The 18,199-nt window shown below is 48.7% G+C and overlaps 7 protein-coding genes across 7 annotated transcripts; 3 read left to right on the top strand and 4 right to left on the bottom strand.

Annotated features, from left to right (window-relative positions):
* Positions 1-199: 199 nt before the first annotated feature.
* On the top strand, positions 200-2,794 carry T069G_02403 (uncharacterized protein; the record flags this gene model as incomplete). Its single annotated transcript, XM_056169613.1, has 7 exons — positions 200-382; positions 450-486; positions 719-862; positions 989-1,500; positions 1,559-2,204; positions 2,276-2,471; positions 2,539-2,794. The coding sequence occupies 7 exons, from the start codon at positions 200-202 to the stop codon at positions 2,792-2,794; spliced, it is 1,974 nt and encodes a 657-aa protein (XP_056030505.1).
* Positions 2,795-3,480: 686 nt separating this feature from the next.
* Positions 3,481-4,278, top strand: T069G_02402 (bacteriocin-protection, ydeI or ompD-Associated domain-containing protein; the record flags this gene model as incomplete). The annotated part of the gene is made up of 1 exon (XM_056169612.1): positions 3,481-4,278. One exon carries the CDS (start codon positions 3,481-3,483, stop codon positions 4,276-4,278), a length of 798 nt encoding a protein of 265 aa, XP_056030504.1.
* Positions 4,279-4,462: 184 nt separating this feature from the next.
* On the bottom strand, positions 4,463-6,352 carry T069G_02401 (uncharacterized protein; the record flags this gene model as incomplete). The annotated part of the gene is made up of 1 exon (XM_056169611.1): positions 4,463-6,352. The coding sequence occupies one exon, from the start codon at positions 6,350-6,352 to the stop codon at positions 4,463-4,465; it is 1,890 nt and encodes a 629-aa protein (XP_056030503.1).
* A 614-nt stretch (positions 6,353-6,966) lies between these two features.
* On the bottom strand, positions 6,967-7,930 carry T069G_02400 (enoyl-(Acyl carrier protein) reductase domain-containing protein; the record flags this gene model as incomplete). The annotated part of the gene is made up of 4 exons (XM_056169610.1): positions 6,967-6,993; positions 7,058-7,232; positions 7,302-7,744; positions 7,814-7,930. The coding sequence occupies 4 exons, from the start codon at positions 7,928-7,930 to the stop codon at positions 6,967-6,969; spliced, it is 762 nt and encodes a 253-aa protein (XP_056030502.1).
* A 411-nt stretch (positions 7,931-8,341) lies between these two features.
* T069G_02399 (flavin containing amine oxidoreductase domain-containing protein) lies at positions 8,342-9,865 on the top strand (the record flags this gene model as incomplete). Its single annotated transcript, XM_056169609.1, has 3 exons — positions 8,342-8,722; positions 8,798-9,521; positions 9,582-9,865. 3 exons carry the CDS (start codon positions 8,342-8,344, stop codon positions 9,863-9,865), a joined length of 1,389 nt encoding a protein of 462 aa, XP_056030501.1.
* A 508-nt stretch (positions 9,866-10,373) lies between these two features.
* On the bottom strand, positions 10,374-12,083 carry T069G_02398 (fungal specific transcription factor domain-containing protein; the record flags this gene model as incomplete). The annotated part of the gene is made up of 4 exons (XM_056169608.1): positions 10,374-10,421; positions 10,586-10,886; positions 10,947-11,757; positions 12,020-12,083. 4 exons carry the CDS (start codon positions 12,081-12,083, stop codon positions 10,374-10,376), a joined length of 1,224 nt encoding a protein of 407 aa, XP_056030500.1.
* A 499-nt stretch (positions 12,084-12,582) lies between these two features.
* On the bottom strand, positions 12,583-14,160 carry T069G_02397 (glycosyl hydrolase family 76 domain-containing protein; the record flags this gene model as incomplete). Its single annotated transcript, XM_056169607.1, has 4 exons — positions 12,583-13,164; positions 13,230-13,474; positions 13,537-14,022; positions 14,082-14,160. 4 exons carry the CDS (start codon positions 14,158-14,160, stop codon positions 12,583-12,585), a joined length of 1,392 nt encoding a protein of 463 aa, XP_056030499.1.
* Positions 14,161-18,199: the final 4,039 nt, after the last annotated feature.

Raw genomic sequence — 18,199 nt, 5'->3', positions numbered from 1 at the left:
CGATCGGAAAGTAACAGGGCCGCATCTCCAATTTATATCCACATCCTGATTCGTGACCGATCGCACAACGGCCGTTTGTCCAATTGCCCCGTTTAGGCTTAGATCTTCTCCGCAGCTTGGCCTCTCCTCTAAGGAAATCATCGCCGGCGATTACTAAAAGAAATGGTCACGCCCAAGACCGATTTTTGGCCGAATCTGGATGCCCTCGCCGGATCTCGCTTTGCTTCTCTCCATCTTGTTCTCCAGCTCGCGTCTTTCCTCGTCGCATATCGGCATAACGTCAGCTGTTCAGGTTATCCCATCAGGCCACAGCTATACCGGACGATTTCCCGTGTGGCGACCAGCTGGGCTTCTGGAACTTGATGCCTGCGGTCAAGCACCCGTGCGTCCAGTGCAAAGGTCCGCTCTCAACTCACCTCAACATGCCCCCTTTATTCGTATTTTTATAGCTGACTCGAGCGTTACCGATAGAGAAGCACGTCAAATGTGAGATTGATCCTTCTGTTCGTTTTTCTCCGGCCTTGGCCGTTGGGCTATGACATCTTTGCATGAGATCCATCTGCGCTTCTTACATGTACATGTACGAAGAGGACATTCCGCTTCTCTCGGACTGAAGGAGCAGTAGACATCTCGTACATGGGCACTCGATATGCCGTACTCCATGGAACTTTTAGAGCGGTATTGCTGACGTGATGCTGCCATTGGCAACCCATCGTAGGTGACGAGGAGCGCCCCAAGTGTCGTCGGTGTCAGTTGAAACTCTTGCCATGCACACGTCCAACTAAGAAGACCGTCTTCCGCCATGGGTCCGCCGCCAGTTTTTCCAAGGAGCAGAAATGGGTCAATAGCGAGGTGAAGCACTGTATGTAGACTGAGACCACAATGGCCTTCTCCCCTTGAGGCCAAGTCTTGGCCATCTCGCTGCCTTGTCAAACTGGTGTCGAGTAACACTTGATGATCTGGTCGCTGACTGTAAGTGGAAACATAGTTCGCTTCCATTCCCAGGGAGGTGGCCCCGCGGTAAGTCAAGAGAGTCCTGATCCGCATAGGGAATCCGAATCGTGGACTGCGGCTACTCCCGGCGCGACCAATCAGTCCCCATATCATGTTATCTCAAGCGGTGGCCCCTCAGTTGACTCGCCTTCAAATCACTCGCCTCACCTGAGCCAGCAATCTGAAGATAAGACCCCTGATGCCGCGCCGTTTCGGACCCTTGATCCATACGACGACCGGCCACCTACTCAGTATAGGAGCACATCCCTCGGCCCCCAAGTCCGGCCTCGTGGACAAGGGGACGTTGATCATTATTCTTCCGCGGGGCACTCTACAACAACATACCCCACTGACGATGGCTCTGCCTCATATGCTTTATTGTATGACCGTCATGTGCCAAGCGTGATATCATCACAAGAAGATGAGACCTTTCGAAGACGGTTTCCCCTAGAAGACACCCGGGAGGCTTGTCTTTTTCGGTATTTTGTCGAAGAGATTGCGCATTGGGTAGGTTCTTGAATCTGAGTTGACGGCATGACGACCTTGTGTTGACTCCCATGGATAGTTTGACTTGTGTGACGAAGACCGCCATTTTCAGCTTGCCGTTCCTCGACTTGCTCACCACCATCCACACCTCCTCAACGCGATATTCGCAGTTGCCGCCCGCCATCTCAGCCGTCTTCCCCAGTATCGGACCCCCGCCGGTATTCTCTATCACGGACAGATTATTCCCAAGCTTAGCGAGCATGATGCGGTTGAGTACATGCTCAAGTGCATCCCCGCTCTCCGGCACTTTCACGATATTGACGACGATGACTATCGAGATAGCATCATTGCAACAGCTGTCATCCTCCGCCAGTTGGAGGAAATCGACGAGGAGGAAGAGGATGCCTCAGCAAATGACAGTAGCAATGGCCAAGGCAATGACGCCCATTTCCAAACCGGAAAGCAGGTCAATTTCCTTCCCATCATCAATGCTGTATTAAGAAGTTCCGCGTCGCAAGCATTATTTGGCCGAAGAAGTCTTATCCAAGCCGCGTACTGGATGGCCCTTCGACAGGAAATTTACCATTCCTTCACTCGAAAACAGCCACCGCAGCTGTTCCCTTCGTCTGATTTATGGCACAGCGCTTCCAAGGCGAACAAGACGGTGATGCATACTGTCCAAGTGGCCAAGTGGCGTTGGGAAGATGGATCTGAACGCGAATGGAGTAAGTCGGATGGTTTGTTGAGTTTCGGTGTATGTCTGCGAGAGGACTAACCAGGACCTTTTTTTTTTTAGTGAGACTCATGGACCAGCAAAACTACCTCGAGTACGAAATTCTGGCCAACTTCCGCCCCATCTTCAAGAGGACGGCAGATAAGGCCAAAGGGGAGATTTTTCCTACCATCTGGTACGGATCCAATCTTGAGGTTACCAGTATCCAGCAGAGCATCATGGCAAAGTCGGTGCTGGTTGCCGAGAATCCCTTTCTCAAGTATGTCCCTTTGTCGCATGTATTTCCGTTCTTTTTATATCGCTGATATTAATGTTTGCTTCCTTAGAGCGCCATCAGCATCGCGGGCGAGCTGGAGAAGGGCCGAGAACGATGTTCGTCTGCTGTTGCTGGAGCTCTGCGGTATCGCTCTCTGCCATCCCGCCTCGCCTCCAGCGCTGTTGAATGCTGCCATTGGTATTCAGCTGTATGGCGACTTTTTCACGGACCGATATGAACGTCAAGCGCTGCGGGTCGTAGTTGAAAAGTATCGAGATGCGCGAGCCTGGCCGGTTCAGAAGCTGTTGGAGATGTTTAAGGAGTGATTGATTCGGTTGAACTGGATATTTGATCTCGAGCTGGCGAATATAATCGGCGTCTTCTATAGAGGCGGGGTCTGGGTTGTATCAGCAGTAATATTTCTGTTCGCAGCCTTGGTGCTGTTAGAGTCTAGCAAGCGTTGTCGACTTTGATATTTCGAGATGTGATGATGAAAAGATTAAAGATGAATTGACGTTGCATAGATTGAATTGGTGCATCTGGCCGTCTCGAGGTTGCAGCGCTGCAAGGGCGCTGTAATGACAAGCTGGAGCCTGTAGGTGCAGCTGGGTTTGAAAGTCACAGCGCGTCTTGGCGCCCCTCTAGGCTAACAGGAGGCGCTATCAGCCGTCAATCATCATTTCCGCTGCATGGATCATCTTCAGAGCGTCACGATAAACTGTTCATGGAACTCGATGAAAAGACTGAAGCGCATCAGATAATCCATAATTTTCTTGAATTTTCTTCTACCTCATCATATACCATTTCATTAACACTTTGCGACTCTTATACGGTACCACTCAGAGCGTTTCATTGGAGTGATAACCGTGCCGTGCGCGGTTGTGCTGATGGGTCGCAGCCATATTCACGGCGATCCGTACAGTATTCCTGGTTGGCTTCTCATTCCCAATTCACATCCATGAATGGATTATGATATTTGCTAACCAGTAACTATATAGGTGATTTTAGCAAAATGTCAACCCGAAGGGTAACTAGAGCAACCGTAGCTAAAGCTGCCGCCGAAGCTGCATCATCACCAGCTATATCTACGGCTTCATCCAGCAACTCCCTTATTACCAAGTCCAAGACCAAGTCCAAATCCAAGTCCAAGTCGAAGATCACCGAGTCATCGGTATCATCAAGTACCGTCCCCATCAAATCAAAGCCCAAACCAAGCCCAACTTCATCAACATCATCATCAACCACACAAACCCTCAGTTTCCCATCCGCCTCCCATTTCGACGCCTGGCTCCTCGATTCCGGCACCTCAACACCCTCCGGCATCTGGCTACGCTTCAGCAAGAAATCAATCATCGCAAAAGTCCCCTCCATCAGCTACCTCGATGCCGTCGACACTTCTCTCTGCCACGGCTGGATCGACGGTCAGCGCAAACGCCTCGACGAGCACTTCTTCCTGCAGCGCTTCACACCTCGCCGGCCCCGAAGCTTATGGTCTGCCCGCAACGTCGAGCGCGTCGAGATGTTGACGGCTGAGGGCCGCATGAAGCCCGCAGGTATCGCTGCTGTAGATGCTGCAAAGGGGGATGGGCGCTGGGATAAGGCTTACGCGGGGCCAGCGACTATGGAGGTTCCTGAGGATTTGGAAGATGCGTTGGCAGAGAACGAAGCGGCAAAGGTGATGTTCCAGGGGCTGAGCAAGTCGCAAAGATATTCGTTCCTGTGGCACATTCATACGGCCAAGAAGAGTGAGACGAGGGAACGGAGGATCCGAGAGTTTGTTGATCTCTTGGCCGAGGGAAAGACATTGTAAGGCACATTGCAGAACCAAGTATCATGATATACCAAGATGATGGTATGTATTATCGGAGGGGTTGGTCATTATAATCATCTATAGAGGATGTCCTAGCATCGTAAACGCAATCCAAATAATCCGCCAATATAGTCCAAATCCTGTAAAAACTCCCATTTACGCCAAAACTATCCTTGCGCCAAAATCATTCATAATCGGACTCGTCAGACTCCTCCGCAATACCATCGATAAGATCGTCTTCGGATCTCTCGTCCTCGTCATCGTCATCATCGTCATCATCATCCTCAGAGTACTCTTCCGGATCTGTACTCATGTCGTCCTCTGCCTTTCTCTTGCGTGACGAGGGATGCCTTTGTGGCATGAGATCAAGCCGAGTGGCTAAACTCAACTGCCTTACATCTGTGACTTCCTCTTCGTCTTCTTCCTCTTCGTCTTCTTCATCATCATCTTCATCATCCTCTTGGCCTCTATGATTGCTCTTTACTCCATTTGAAGCCCCCTTTCCGTCTTTCTTGCTGCTGGACCCATCCTCGCCCATTCCATTGACTTCGACGTCATTACCATCGTCGTCATCTTCTTCTTCATCGCTGTCAACAATCGCCACACGCTTGCGACTTCTCCTAGTGCCGTTGGGCTCGCTCACTCCTTCATCCTCCGTGTCTGACGTGACGACTCGCGCTGGGCGGCTAGTGCGAGCTCGCTTCGCTCCTGGTCCTTCAGATGGATCCTCATCATCCGAATCAGCTACAATTCGCCGTTTCCGAGAGTTCTGCGCATCCGGGGTAGAGCTTCCGAGGCCAGTCGGCTCTGGCTCTGGCTCTGGCTCTGGGCTGGAAAAGACGGGAACGATTTCTCCCACCTCGTTGCCATCTAGGGTAACGTCGTCATCATCGTCATAAACTTCATCTCCAGACATGTCATCCTCATTACTATTGTCTTCGCTATCATTGTCAATGATTTCGGAGTCATCGATTCCCTCGCTTTCGTATTCGTCAGGCTCAGATTGGGAACTGGCATCGGAGTCGGATGAAGAATCAGAGACTTCCCAGATGGGAACGCCGCGTTCATAGCTCTCCCGCCACCTTACCCTCGCTTTATCCAGAGCTTTTAAGCCCTCTGAATCATCGAATGCGAGCATTGGGAGGACTGAGATACTCCGAGTAAAAGGTAATGGATGGGATATATCTCTTATCATTGGGGTTGGGACATTGTTACGAACAAAGTCGTCGTAGTCGTCCGCATTCGGCCAACATCGTTTTGTCCAAAAATAGTCATTGCCTCTGTCTTTTATAGCGGTAGTATGTGTATAAACGAAATCCGAGCCACACCAGCGCTGCACGTAGGGGGCCAACGGGAGGACAATTTGGGCGAGAAGAAATAGCCGCTTGAGATTATAGAATGGCTCCATGGCGTGGATGAAGTAAGGAGCGGTGTCGATATCCGTGTCATTGTCGTTAAAGGCGTGTTCGTCAATTGCAAGCTGCACCACATTTTCCGCGAAGCCGTCGAAATGATATGCGCTGTCTTCCAATCTCTTATCAGGAGCAAATGGACTGATGTGCCCTTTTTCGTATCCGTCGATTTGCACAACATCTCGATCCCGGTTGAAGGACACCATTCCATAGCCATTTCTCGCAGGATTCTGAACCTTGAGAGTGTGAGGCAGAATCTTGCGAGCGACCTCTCGAGCCTCTCGGTTGACGGCCATGAGGATGCGCGTCCGCTTGGTTACGCGGGCCAGATCTTTGCCGGGCCGAATGTGCCAATCCCGAAACAGACGCTGGATTTGGTCGCCATACTCGTTTTCTGTAAAAACGCCGGGCATCTTTCGAGAGATAGCACGAACTTCGAACTGAAGAACGCGAGGCTGCGCTGCCTCTATCAGGCCCAGCTCCCAGATCTTGAGGCGCAGCTCTGGAGGCAGCTGAGCAAATCCGTGGAAAACGCGTCCCTCGTAGGGATTCTCGTCCCAAGGATCCGTGCCATTGTAGAATTCGTATTCGACGGCCGAGTCGTAGCTATCGTCGTCGGTTTCTTCTGCGTATCGAAGCAGAAGCTCCGAGTCTTCGTACATTGTGAAGGCGCAAAGGAAGCCAATTGACCTCTTGCGGAAGAGAAGAAGGAGGGAAAGAAGTCGCCCTTTCCGGGAGAGACGAGCCGTATATAAAGGGAAAATTGGCACTCAATATTACTAGGTCGTACCAAGTAGGCGATAGTAATATTAAAGTCACTTTGGCCGTATGGCGCGGCTCAACTTTCTTGGACTGTGACGTGCTGATAAGATAAAGCGCCGCGCTATCACGTGTTTCCGTTCAATTTGCCAAAGTGACTACCAGCTGTAGCGTTACTTGACCATGAACGAGGGAGATGTACATGCGCATGTATGCTCACTTGTTTTCTAGTGCAAAGGGGAGCAAAAGAACGTTCAACTAAAGAGAAGCGTTAGAACTTTGCGTACATGTACACGCAGCTGCATCATGGTCTCTCTCGCCAGATGTACTCCGTACCTGTACACATGAAGCTTTAATCTCCAGTCATTATTTCCAAAGCTGTCTGTCTGTCTAAGAGAGGTAGGTAGGTATCTTCATCAATTATTATTTATTCATCGCTTGTTTTCTATGAAATCCAATCACGATTCTATGTATGACAATCACAATTTCTGTTCTGAGCTTCTAGAGGCTGCCCTGTTCATCGCGCCATCCACCCGCCATCGACCTGCTTCTCAGTTAGCCAAAATTGCTTCCATAATGCAACCATCGCTTTCAATGCTTCAACGTACCACAATCGTTTCTCCAGACACGTAAGAGCTTGCGTCAGAAGCAAGGAACACAGCCGGTCCTTTGAAATCCTCCGGCTTTCCCCAGTGTCCCATGGGGATGCGTGTCACGATAGACTGGTAGTATGTCTGATCTGGGTTGCTGCGTGTGTCTGTATTCATGTCTGTGGCGATATACCTGACAATTTTCTTTCATAAGCCTAATACGGTACGGTAATGGAAGAAAAGATATTCACTCGCAACATACCCTGGTGCAATTGCGTTGACGCGAATCTTGTGCTGCGCCCACTCGTTAGAAAGAGCTTTCGTTAGCTGGCCCACGGCACCTTTGCTGGCCGAATACGCAGCCATTCTCACGCCTCCCTGGAATGTGGATAGACTGGCAATGTTGATGAGCCTGCCATCGATCTTGTTGTCGATCCAGTATCTGCCCATGTCGCGGCACAGAATAAAGGGGCCGTTGAAGTTGACCTCCATCACTTCGTCAAGCACCTCCTGTGAAATCTCAGTTGCGGGATATCGCCGCATGATGCCTGCATTGTTGATGAGAATATTAATACGATGAGCCTCAGTTACGGAAGTAATGAGGTCATGTACACTGCTTCGTTCGCTCAGATCTGCTACAATAATGTGGCATTTGCGTCCCAGAGCTTCGATGCTCTGCTTTGTGACACTTTCCTCTGTATTTCGCTTTTGAAGTTCTGACGCTTAGCCAAAGACATTATCTTATAGTGTCTGGAAATTTACAGGCCGACTTACCTGGACAAGGACAATATCTGCACCGGCCTCAGCAAGCCCTGTAGCGATAGCTTGGCCAATACCGCGAGTGCCCCCAGTGACTAAAGCAGTCTTGCCAGCTAGAGAAAACAGCTCCATGATTGACCAGCAGTTAATTCACTAGTGCAATTACGCAGAGTGTAAATGAGTCAGTAAAAATAGGCCAGGTTACTTATTTGAGACTTTGTCTCTGCGCGAAATTTTATTTTCAGCGGCGATATTCAGAGTTGAGGTTGAGCTCTGAGTTCAATTGTCCGGGCACACTAAATGCTTCACTAGAGGCTTGTGACAGCCCGCTGTCTTCGGCGTTTCGGCGATGCGACTCCAGATGACCTTCTCCTCATTCCTACATGTACTTCGGCCCGACCAATATTCATCTTTGGGCATCAAAAGAAATGATTTCAGTTCTATTAAGTGAAGAATATTCTAATAGCAATCATCGAGTGCAATTAAATAAAACTATTTCCATCTTTCCCATTATTATAACATAGCTAAAGACCAATAGCCAGTATGGCTCCCGACCAGCAGGACGCTACTTTCGGCATTCAGCCACAAATATCTTCTAAGTGGTCCATCCAAGAACAAAAAACTCAAGTCATCATTATCGGCGGTGGACTGAGTGGTTTACAAGCTGCTCATGACCTTCAAGCAGCTGGCATTTCCTGTCTCATTCTCGAAGCTCGCGATAGAGTTGGTGGTAAACTGTGGTCTGTACCTTTGGGCCCTGACAAAGGATATGTCGAACTTGGGGGTGCCTGGACCAATGACGTGAATCAGCCCATGGTGACTGCACTGGTGAAAAAGTTTGGGCTGGAGATGGTCAGGCAGAACATCATCGGCGACTGCATCCTAGAGGATCATGGAAGGTTTCTCTATGGAAGTGATCCACCGGTAAGTTCAACACCTGCGTATTGCTCTCCAAACAAAAATAAACAAAGACTGATGATAAACTTCAATGAACCACAGCTCTCTCAAGAGGGCAAGATAACATTCGCTGAGATAAGAAGTCGCGTTGAGGCTCTATGCCACACCGTCAAGCCTGCAGAACTCAGCCAATCTCTGACCAAGCATGGAGACATGAACATGGATAGTTTTGCAGTTTCCATGGGTGCTAGCGACATCGTACGTCGTTTAGTCAATATTTGGACTGCTGCCATGTTGGGCGTCGAGTCGAACCAAGTCAGCGCCGTCTTCTTTATGCACTACTGTCAAGCAGGAGGTGGTCTCATCCAAATGCGATCAGACGGCAGAGGCGGCGGTCAGAGTATGCGCTTTCGACACGGAACGCAGTCGTTATGTTATGGGCTTCGGAATGGGCTCAAGCCAGAGACGGTCATATGCTCAACCCCTGTGCAAACAATCGAGCAGGATATTAGCAGTGGATGCCTGGTCATCGCTCGGGATGGAAGGCGTTTTCACTCTGAACGCATCATTTCCACGGTTCCAAGCGTCTTATTAAACCAAATAAATATCTCGCCGCCGCTATCAGCAGATAAATGTTGGCTTAGCACTCACAGCAAGCTCGGGTTTTACGCAAAAGTGTTCCTCGTCTACTCAGAGCCTTGGTGGCGGAAACTCGGTCTCTGCGGCCTAGCACAAGGCCTCAGTGGACCAGTGGCTCTGACACGGGATGCATCGAGCGATGAAGATGGCTTGTTTGCATTGATATGTTTCGTTGTAGGCCAAAGAGGTGCAGAATGGGCCCAGAAGAATGCCACAGATCGCTTGGATGAAGTGATTGCCCATGTAGATCGCATTTATGGAGCAGATATTCCACGGCCTCTGGAGACGCGAGAGCAAATTTGGAACAAAGAGGAATTTTCGCAGGGAGCGCCCTGTCCTGTGGTGCCCGCCTCTTGTTTGAGGAGCCTCAGTCAAGATCAATGGCGACCAGAAGGTTACATCCACTTCGCCGGAACAGAGACGAGCACTGTGTGGAAGGGATATATGGAGGGAGCTCTAGTTTCCGGAAGTAGAGCTGCGGGAGAGATTATCGATATATTGTCTACATGTACGACTCAAGTGGCGCAATAGATGACAATTCTGCAATTAGGTAGAATACAATAGCGTTATGTACAGCTACGTATTAGCTACATGTATTTATGGTATACTGCTTGGAGGATCTGGCTGCTGCAGATCAAGACCGCCCAGGGAGTCTCGCCAATAAAGAGACTGCCATTCTGAAGAGCTCTCTTCCCATCTGTTAGGTTGGATATGAAGATCTCCTGGCTGCTCTTCTTCAAATGACAAAAAGTTCACCCAGTCTCTTTCCTCGTTGAAAGTTTCTTGTTCTGTAGCTTTCTGTTTATTAGCCGTTCGGTTTGCGATCGACTGAGGCCCTTCACTTTCCAAGCTTTGCTTCGAGAGATTTCCAATGTTGGGCAACACTTCTTGTACTGTTGTTCCAGTATCATTTGTTCTCGGGCCAAATTGAAATAGACGCCATACTGAGGCTGCCATCAACCAGTGTTGAGAGAGGCGTTGCAACATCCGCAAGCCTGAAGCGTAGTTTTCTTGAGCCTTTAGCGAAATGATGGGGTTCTCACTCCGTAGTTGAGCTTGAACTTGGACAAGAGCCGTGAATAGTGCACTGGGAGCACAGAACCAACAGTTTTGTAGAGCCGAGAGCTTATCCATCTCTTCGAAATTGAAGATAATTTTAGAAGCTGCCTCTATGCATATCCGATCATTGTCTAGCAGATCCATTGAAGGAACACCACCTGTAAAAGAGAGTCGTAGGCGGTGGGCTTGGACCAAGGTAGTTTCGTATGTGAGGAATAGCATTGCCTTGTACACGCTTGTTGGCTGGCTACGGTCGCGTAGCGCAGAGGGTAGACTAAGGAGCCATTCGGCGAGCTTGAGATCCAAAGCTTGGAGAGAGGCACTCCAGTTGCTGGGAGATTTCTGGGTTTTGAGGGAAAAGTGAGTCCTGAGTAAAAAGGATATATCTGCGCAGAGCTTCGCATGGTGGATGCAAAAGCTTGCTTCGTCCTCACTGGTAGAGGCATCGAAATCTTCTGCGCCAAGAGGTGGTGTATCACAGTCATCTAGATTGCTAAAACAAAACTGTCAGTTTGTACACTTGGGAAAATAATGAGCGATAGTCCGCACTTACATGGTCTGCGGCCGACCGTAACATAGAGACACGAGTACATCGAATTGGACTAAACACCACCAGATCTTCCTCCAAGTTCTCTTGTCTCGTTCCAGCATCTTGCTAGGGCCAACATCTCGGTGCATGCCCAGGCCGAGAGCAATACGTGTTGCAACTCCGATCCAGTACCAGGCATTTGTGCACACATCGTCGCCGCCATCGGAAAACCAGGTCAAGAGCAGGGCCGCTTGTACCATGTGCATCCGGTCTTCCTCATATCGCCCATCGAACAGCGCTTTTGCACGACGAAAAAAAGCACTTTTCAGTTCTTGAGTGTTGTCAAGCGTAGACGCCGCATGGCTCCCTGCTAGACATATTGCATGAAACAGAAGCAGTGGTGGTGCTGAAGTCGGAGCTTCATACTGGGCGAGGAACTCTTCTCGATCAATGATTGGGAAAAGGCCATGAATATGTTCAAAGTAGGCCCCTATCAGAATATCGGAGACGCTCTTGGGTGGAAGAACGAACGCATCTTTGGGAATCAGGTTGGGCGCCGGGACGCCTTGTAACCCGGGTATGCGTGGTGCGTAGCTGTTCGAAGAAGGATAGTGATGAACACGCTGGTTTGTCGACTGCTGGCGAACAAGATAACCAAGGGTAGATAGGTCATTCCCGATATAGGTAAGGCGTGTTTGTATAGGCTTCTCTAGGAGGTTCTGGCTGAAGAATTCCACTAAATTCTGCCTTGCATATTCTGCATCCGCCGTTCTGTGAGAGACTCCAGGTTGAGGAGAACCTTCATCATGTTCGTGGGCAATAGGTTCCGCTGTCACTATTCGTCGTCGAGTCGAAACTGGAATGGCCAATCTCTTTTCTCCTGGTGCAGAAGGCTGGCCGGAAACTCGAGCTCGGCGCTTTCGTCTATCAGGAACAACACAATGAACCTTGGCTAGCCTACAATTGCGGCAAGGGAATCCATTAATAGCACCGTCACACTTGACTTTTCGCGCATGGCAATCTCCGCAAGCTCTTTCTTCAAAGACTTTTGTAAGCGCAACTCCTGATGACTGCAACTACCAAATGTGGAAGCTCACTTATAGATCTGGTGATACGGAGTGTTGTGCTGACGCCGGGGTCACCATCGGAGCTGTTCGGCATAATTGGCATGATCGAGATGATGCACTCGGCCTCTTGAACAGGGCCTATGCTTGCATATGCCTAGCTTGCTGAGGGACGGAATTGGTCTCGCATAGATTTCCCTTCACGTCCAAGTCCATGTATGTTGGTTGAGATGTAGCTTCTCTATTCTTGTTTCAAATCTGGCCGAAAAGCCGAAGGGCCGAAAACTAGAACCCGACAACTTACGTAAGAGAGACTGTAAAGACACTAATAATCTCGAGCAATAGTCGTAGATGGGGGGATAGTATATTACATGCTAGAATAAGAATAGAAACTATATAGGAAATACATTATAGGAGTCTATTTGAAAGTCTTGGGTGTGAGCAAGCCAAAAGTGAAATCCCAGAAATGGGGTGTGAATGGCTTCATCTTCCTAGCGCTCTACTTTGCCCACCAATAATTCCTTGAACGCCGTGTCGCCCAATCCAATGTTCAAGATTTTGTTAAATCACACTGTTCGTAACATATAAATTCAGATTTAGTCAGTCCAGCATATCCAAATGAAGCCGGCCGTTGCGCTACCCAGTAAAATGAGTGTCACAATAGCCGCCCCAGCCTTGTCTGCTGTACCAATCGGTTTCAACTCCCTCTCTCCATTGTCTGCCCCGGTTCCTGCATTAGGGTTTCCTTTGGAAATACCTCCCGATGAATTGGTCACTGGAGGATTCGCTTCATTGATTAGAAGACTCGACACTGCTGCCAGGACATTCATGGCTTCGCCGGCGCCGCTGGTATGATCGACGGCTGGGTCGATAAATTTCCCGGAACTCCAGTAGAAGCCGCATCGTCGGCCTGAATCGCCTCCCGTGCATTGCTTGACAGCAGCTTCTGTCGATTTTCGCAAAACGGGAAGGATTTTGTTCTTTGTATGCGGAGCGACCTGGGTCACCACAGAGAGCCAGCGATGGATATAGCCTTTGAACGAAAGCATGTCTGTACTGCATGCACCTTGGCGCGGCTCGCATGCAGCCTCATATGCAATTCCATCCGGAAAGAATCTCGTTAAAAGAGAGTCTAGGAGTCTGTCTACGCGATACTTCCAGACATCTGAGCCGTTGGTCTAGAGCACCAGTTAGTTCATCTGAATCAGGCTTATGGGCAAATCACGGCAATGCTTATACATACATAGTTGTACATAAAGGCAGCTCCATGGGTCAGAACGGCTGCGTTGTAGGAGAATGTGGCGTGATTTATATCGGTGCAGTTCTTTTCGACATGGCCGCCGTCATAGACAAGCCAGTTTTCATGGTCGATGTATCCCACTCCCCATAGCCAGTTCCAAGTATCTTCGGCACGCTTGGCATATGTCTCATTTCGGGTATATCGAGCAAGTCGGGCCCCGATATTGAAGAAGCATCCGTTGGCAATTGCTATAAGAATGGTAACCACGTCAGCAATGCAATGCTTTCAGTCATAGGATATCCTGCCCTACTGTTCTTATAGTTGTAACCAGCATTTGAGAATGGGATTTGCCATCTCAATCCACCATTGCAGGTTTCGTCGTGGCGACTAGGATCCGCTTGAGTGTTCCAAACTGCTTGGGCCAGAGCAAGCCATTGAGGTTTATTTGCTGGAGGATTTGGGAATTTGTTCTCGGCCGCCAGCATTGCGGACATGCCCCAGAAGCCTTGATCGTCATTTCCGAGGGATGCAGTGTGGTTCAAGGGCATATAGTTTGCGTGGTCGCCTACTTGGTGAAGCATGCCTTCCATCACGACTGAATTGTAGCTTGTATCACCCGTGAGATGCCAATAATCGACATATGTGCCCATCATAGCACCTCCTTCCCACCAGTAGTAATCTCCTTTATTCTCAGTCGGTGGACCAGGCAAAATGCCAGGAATTTGACCCGTCTTGTTCCCATCGTACTGTAGCATTAGGTCGTACGCAAGCCCACGGGCGGTATCTCGAATATTGTCTGCGGGTTGAGATCAATTAGGGAAATGGGTCATCGTTCGGGTTTTGCTCGTAAATTACCTGCATTGTCAATGCGATAAACAGCCTCTGCTGTCCCATATAGGATGCTAGTCGCAATGATTACAAATGACGAAAACATGGTTGAAACGAATGGCGATAATGGATGCTGAGGAGGGGCAGGCAAACGCGAAAGCCCAAATGCCTTGGACTTGGGAGGATTATTTTTAAAAATTGGCGCAAAGAAAAAACAGCATCGAAGATTGAACGAATGGCGCGAAGGAAACAAAGGCTAAGCGACGGTATATTCAACGTCCTACCAGCAGACGAAGAAAGCACATCCAACTTGAGATGAACAAGATGCCCAAGTGGGATGTGAGGTATTGATGGTTTATTTCCCTCTGAGAGACTGCCAGAACCGGAAAACTACAGCCCAGAAACCAGTGTGCGGAATATGCGCCCGATCTACTTATAACGGCTCAAGGGAAACCAACGACTGTGCGACTCCAAGTCTGTGGGTTTGCGCGGTGGCGCTTGGGCATCTTGGCTCATTGGCAATCAGTATAAGCAATGACATCGAGGAAAGTCATAGTAAATCTTGGCTGCGGCTGAGCAACTTTTCATTCTCTTGGCAAAGTTTGAAGATCGGGCGGCCGCCGGATGGCCCGCGACGCTTGACAAAGAAACGCCATCCATGGCAGCGATTCCAAAATCAAGTGCAGCTCTACTATCGACGATATAATAGAGAGAACGTCAGTTATATGGCTGCAGTTATGATTTCCACAACAAACAAAAAAATAAGGCTCCGAAAAGAGAAATCCATCTTGTGATGGTGACGCTTGGGACAGAGGCTAGCCCCTGCTTAGGCGGACGAGCCAACGGATAGCGACAGGACAAATCCCGCCCGGCAAATGGAACAAAAGTTTCGATCCAATCCGCAATCCCAAACAGCAAATAAAACAGCGGGACGCGTCATCGAACGGATGCGTTAGGTTTGATTGGTCTTGGAGGCGCAGCATCGATACAACTGAAACCCTCACGCGGCTTGGCTGTGATGACTAGCGGCAGTCTAGCTTTTAAGGTTCTTTCTGAGCTTAAAGCAGATCCGGTGATCCGGGATTTTATAGGCGATTCGGCAGCTTGGGGCACGGAAAGGGGGTCAGGTGGGAATTTGAGCTATATAGTAGACAATTCCAGTCCATCCAGAAGCGGCGGATGCTATTGGAAGGGGGTAAATTGCATGTAAGACGGGTTGGAGGGACTTGGCGCTGCAATGCCACAGCAGCCACACGGCCGTGTGACATTGTCTGCCCTCGGACCATGCGGAGCAATGACGATGCGACAAAGATGCTAGTACAGAAAGTATGATTAATATTCAAGTCCTTATAGATGGGTTTCTTAATAATCAGACTGGGCAACTTCAAGGGTTTGGATTCCATTGCATACACGGACACTTGCTGTCTCACTTCATGGTCGAGGCTCTAACACTAACTCCGTCTACAACTACGTGTTCAAAATTAGATCTGTGGGGAACTAATTCATACTTTCCGATCATCAGCACTATCTAAGAGCATCGAGTCTGAGTTCAGAGAGAGCTGAGATTTGAAGAATGCTAAAATTAGTGTTCAAGCCTCGTCTCCAATTACACGAGGAAGCCATCTACCCTACAAGTAATTTTCTTTTCCGTGGGCTTGATCTTAGACTCTTTTATTGGGTATATCTGTATCTACGGCTATGGAATTCACCAAAATCCACTCGTGAATAATTTTGTACTAGTAGTTTCGCATAGCTGAAGGAGACAACAAGCGAGAAAAGATCAATGAAGCTATCCTAACTCAATATTATGGCTAGCAGCAGAGTACACGTTCTTACATAGTTCATATGGCAATAGAGAGGCTGTCAAAATAAAACTCTGCCGCCTATGTTTATAGAAACCTGAGATAAGCATGATCTTTGGCATATCTTTGGCTGCTAGTTTTATGTTAGAGGGTATAGATCGCTATTATACTTACTCATCTTGATTTGTCATTTCCAATACCACATCTAAACAGTTGTAATTCTGGTTGTGAAAGCCTTATCACTCAAGTAGGTTGCCATATCAGTAGACAAAATACCCCCTTTTTCTACGATTAGTATGACAAATGGAAACTCCAGTAGCCTCTGAATACCAGTGACAGGTACTGTCTTTTAACCGCTACTAAGGAAAAATATGAAATGAATTGCTAGAGTACCTCTTTAGATATTTGTGAATTGGTCTTATCATTGTATGGAAGCCGTACATATCCGATTCTGGCAACCAGGAGCGAAAGTGTCATCAGCGAAGTTTTCCAAGCCTGGAACTTTACCGGTTCTCTATATTTCAATAAAGTGTAAAATCGTTTTCTACTACGAGGTCGGACGCTCGCATCTCCGCCTTGTCGATTGGTAGTCATTCGAAATTCTAGACGAGTAGATCACACCTTATAGGTTAGTCCATGGTGTTTTGCAATCAAACGAGAGCGTTGCAATAGATAAGAGATGCCACAAAATGACTCTTCAAGACGGATACGGCGGCATGAAGTGTGATGAATACAAATATCATCTCTTCACCCGAGTGGAGTTGTAGCGGCTATAGCTTAGTACCTGGAATAGGACCGTTTATGATTCTTAGGTTTCAATGTCTGCCTAAAGTGGAAGACTTGGGCCGGTCATCGTCAGCACCACACATGTGATTGATATCATAGTTTGCTATTAATTCCAAGATTTTGGCGCTGTCCGAGCTCCCCGAAAGCTCCACCTCGCGATACAAAGCTGCCACTGTCGCGGCGTTACCTCGTATTGTGAGAGCATGCGTGACATGCGTGCTATGACATTTTGATGAAGAAATGGTGTAGAACTCATCCGGGCTAGGCGGTATACGACTCTCTTGCATTTGTAAGTTTAATATCAGCTATTCTTGGCCTAAAATAAACACGACCTTGAAACATTAATCAATAATTACACATACTTCATCATACCTCATGTCTGCATTCGATAGCGTGACACTTGTGGCTAGATTCTATCCTTAGCTCTGATGAATTCCAGCCATGCTAAGGCTATTCGAGTGTGCAAAATGTCTTCGTTTGGCCGAGGTCGAGGTAGTGTTACATTGCAGGTGGCACACGCGGGCCAACAACTACGGAGTACATACACATACGAGGATGGCGCATACTGGGCATGGGGAAACCTAGCACCTACAGAAGTGACCTCATCAGGCATTTTCCTTGCGACGAATGGCATGTATCGAGAGGAGAATAGCGACAAATTAACGGAACCTCGAAGAAGGGATATCTTACACCCAACCCCAGCACTACAACCTAGTAGGTGTGCATGGGTTGGACAGCACACCGAAACACTACATAAGCACACCTTTATACATGTAGTTCATTATGCAAAGAGTGACGACCTATACCTGAGAATCGAAAAACGAGGCATAACGTAGAAATGCCCCTTTGCGGCGACGAGTGGACTTGACAGCTGTACGAGTATGCCGTCGGGTATTATTGCTTGCGCCATTGTCCTGGATTTCGGACCCCTGGTCTCTGCACTCCAGAAAATACTACCATAAGCTTAAAGGCCTCCGCATCAAGCCACAAAGACGTGAGCTCTGGCCGCGCCGCAGGCCAAGTCAAAGGGCCATATGGTAAGCGGCTATCAGCCTTCAAATGCCGAATCCCATTCTGTTCTGCTCTGGCCATCCCGCATAAAGCCAGCCAATAGTCGTGGAGGCGGCAAGCAAAATAAGCTTGGTATCGAATCTGATTCGCGGGGAAAATGGCAAAATTCAAAATGCCCGGTCACAATACCCCCTTGCCGCCCCATCAAGTTAATATACCGAGATGTCGCACTAGCTAATAGGTCCGACTCCAACCCCTAGCAGCCCATCAAGGCAGGATTGCTGTCTCTGGGGCAAAAAGCCCACAGAGGAACAGTCACTAATCAGGTTTTCTGGACGATTTCTCTAAAAGCCGTTGAGAGTTGGTATCAAAGCGTACATGTAGGTGAAGCTACGGCGCGAGCCCGAAGCAGAAGAGCCCATTCAAAAGATAGGCGACCGATCATCCCCGTTCCGCATGCCTTGCCGGATGTGGGGTGTGTAGGAATAGTCGGCGATAATCCGCGAGCATTGCAACCCAGGCCAGTAGGGCGATCATGTCTGCCAA

The sequence above is a fragment of the Trichoderma breve genome, chromosome 2, assembly GCF_028502605.1.
Source record: "Trichoderma breve strain T069 chromosome 2, whole genome shotgun sequence".
Lineage (NCBI taxonomy): Eukaryota > Fungi > Ascomycota > Sordariomycetes > Hypocreales > Hypocreaceae > Trichoderma > Trichoderma breve.
Note: the sequence above shows the minus strand (reverse complement) of the source record. Positions and strands in the feature narration are given on the sequence as shown.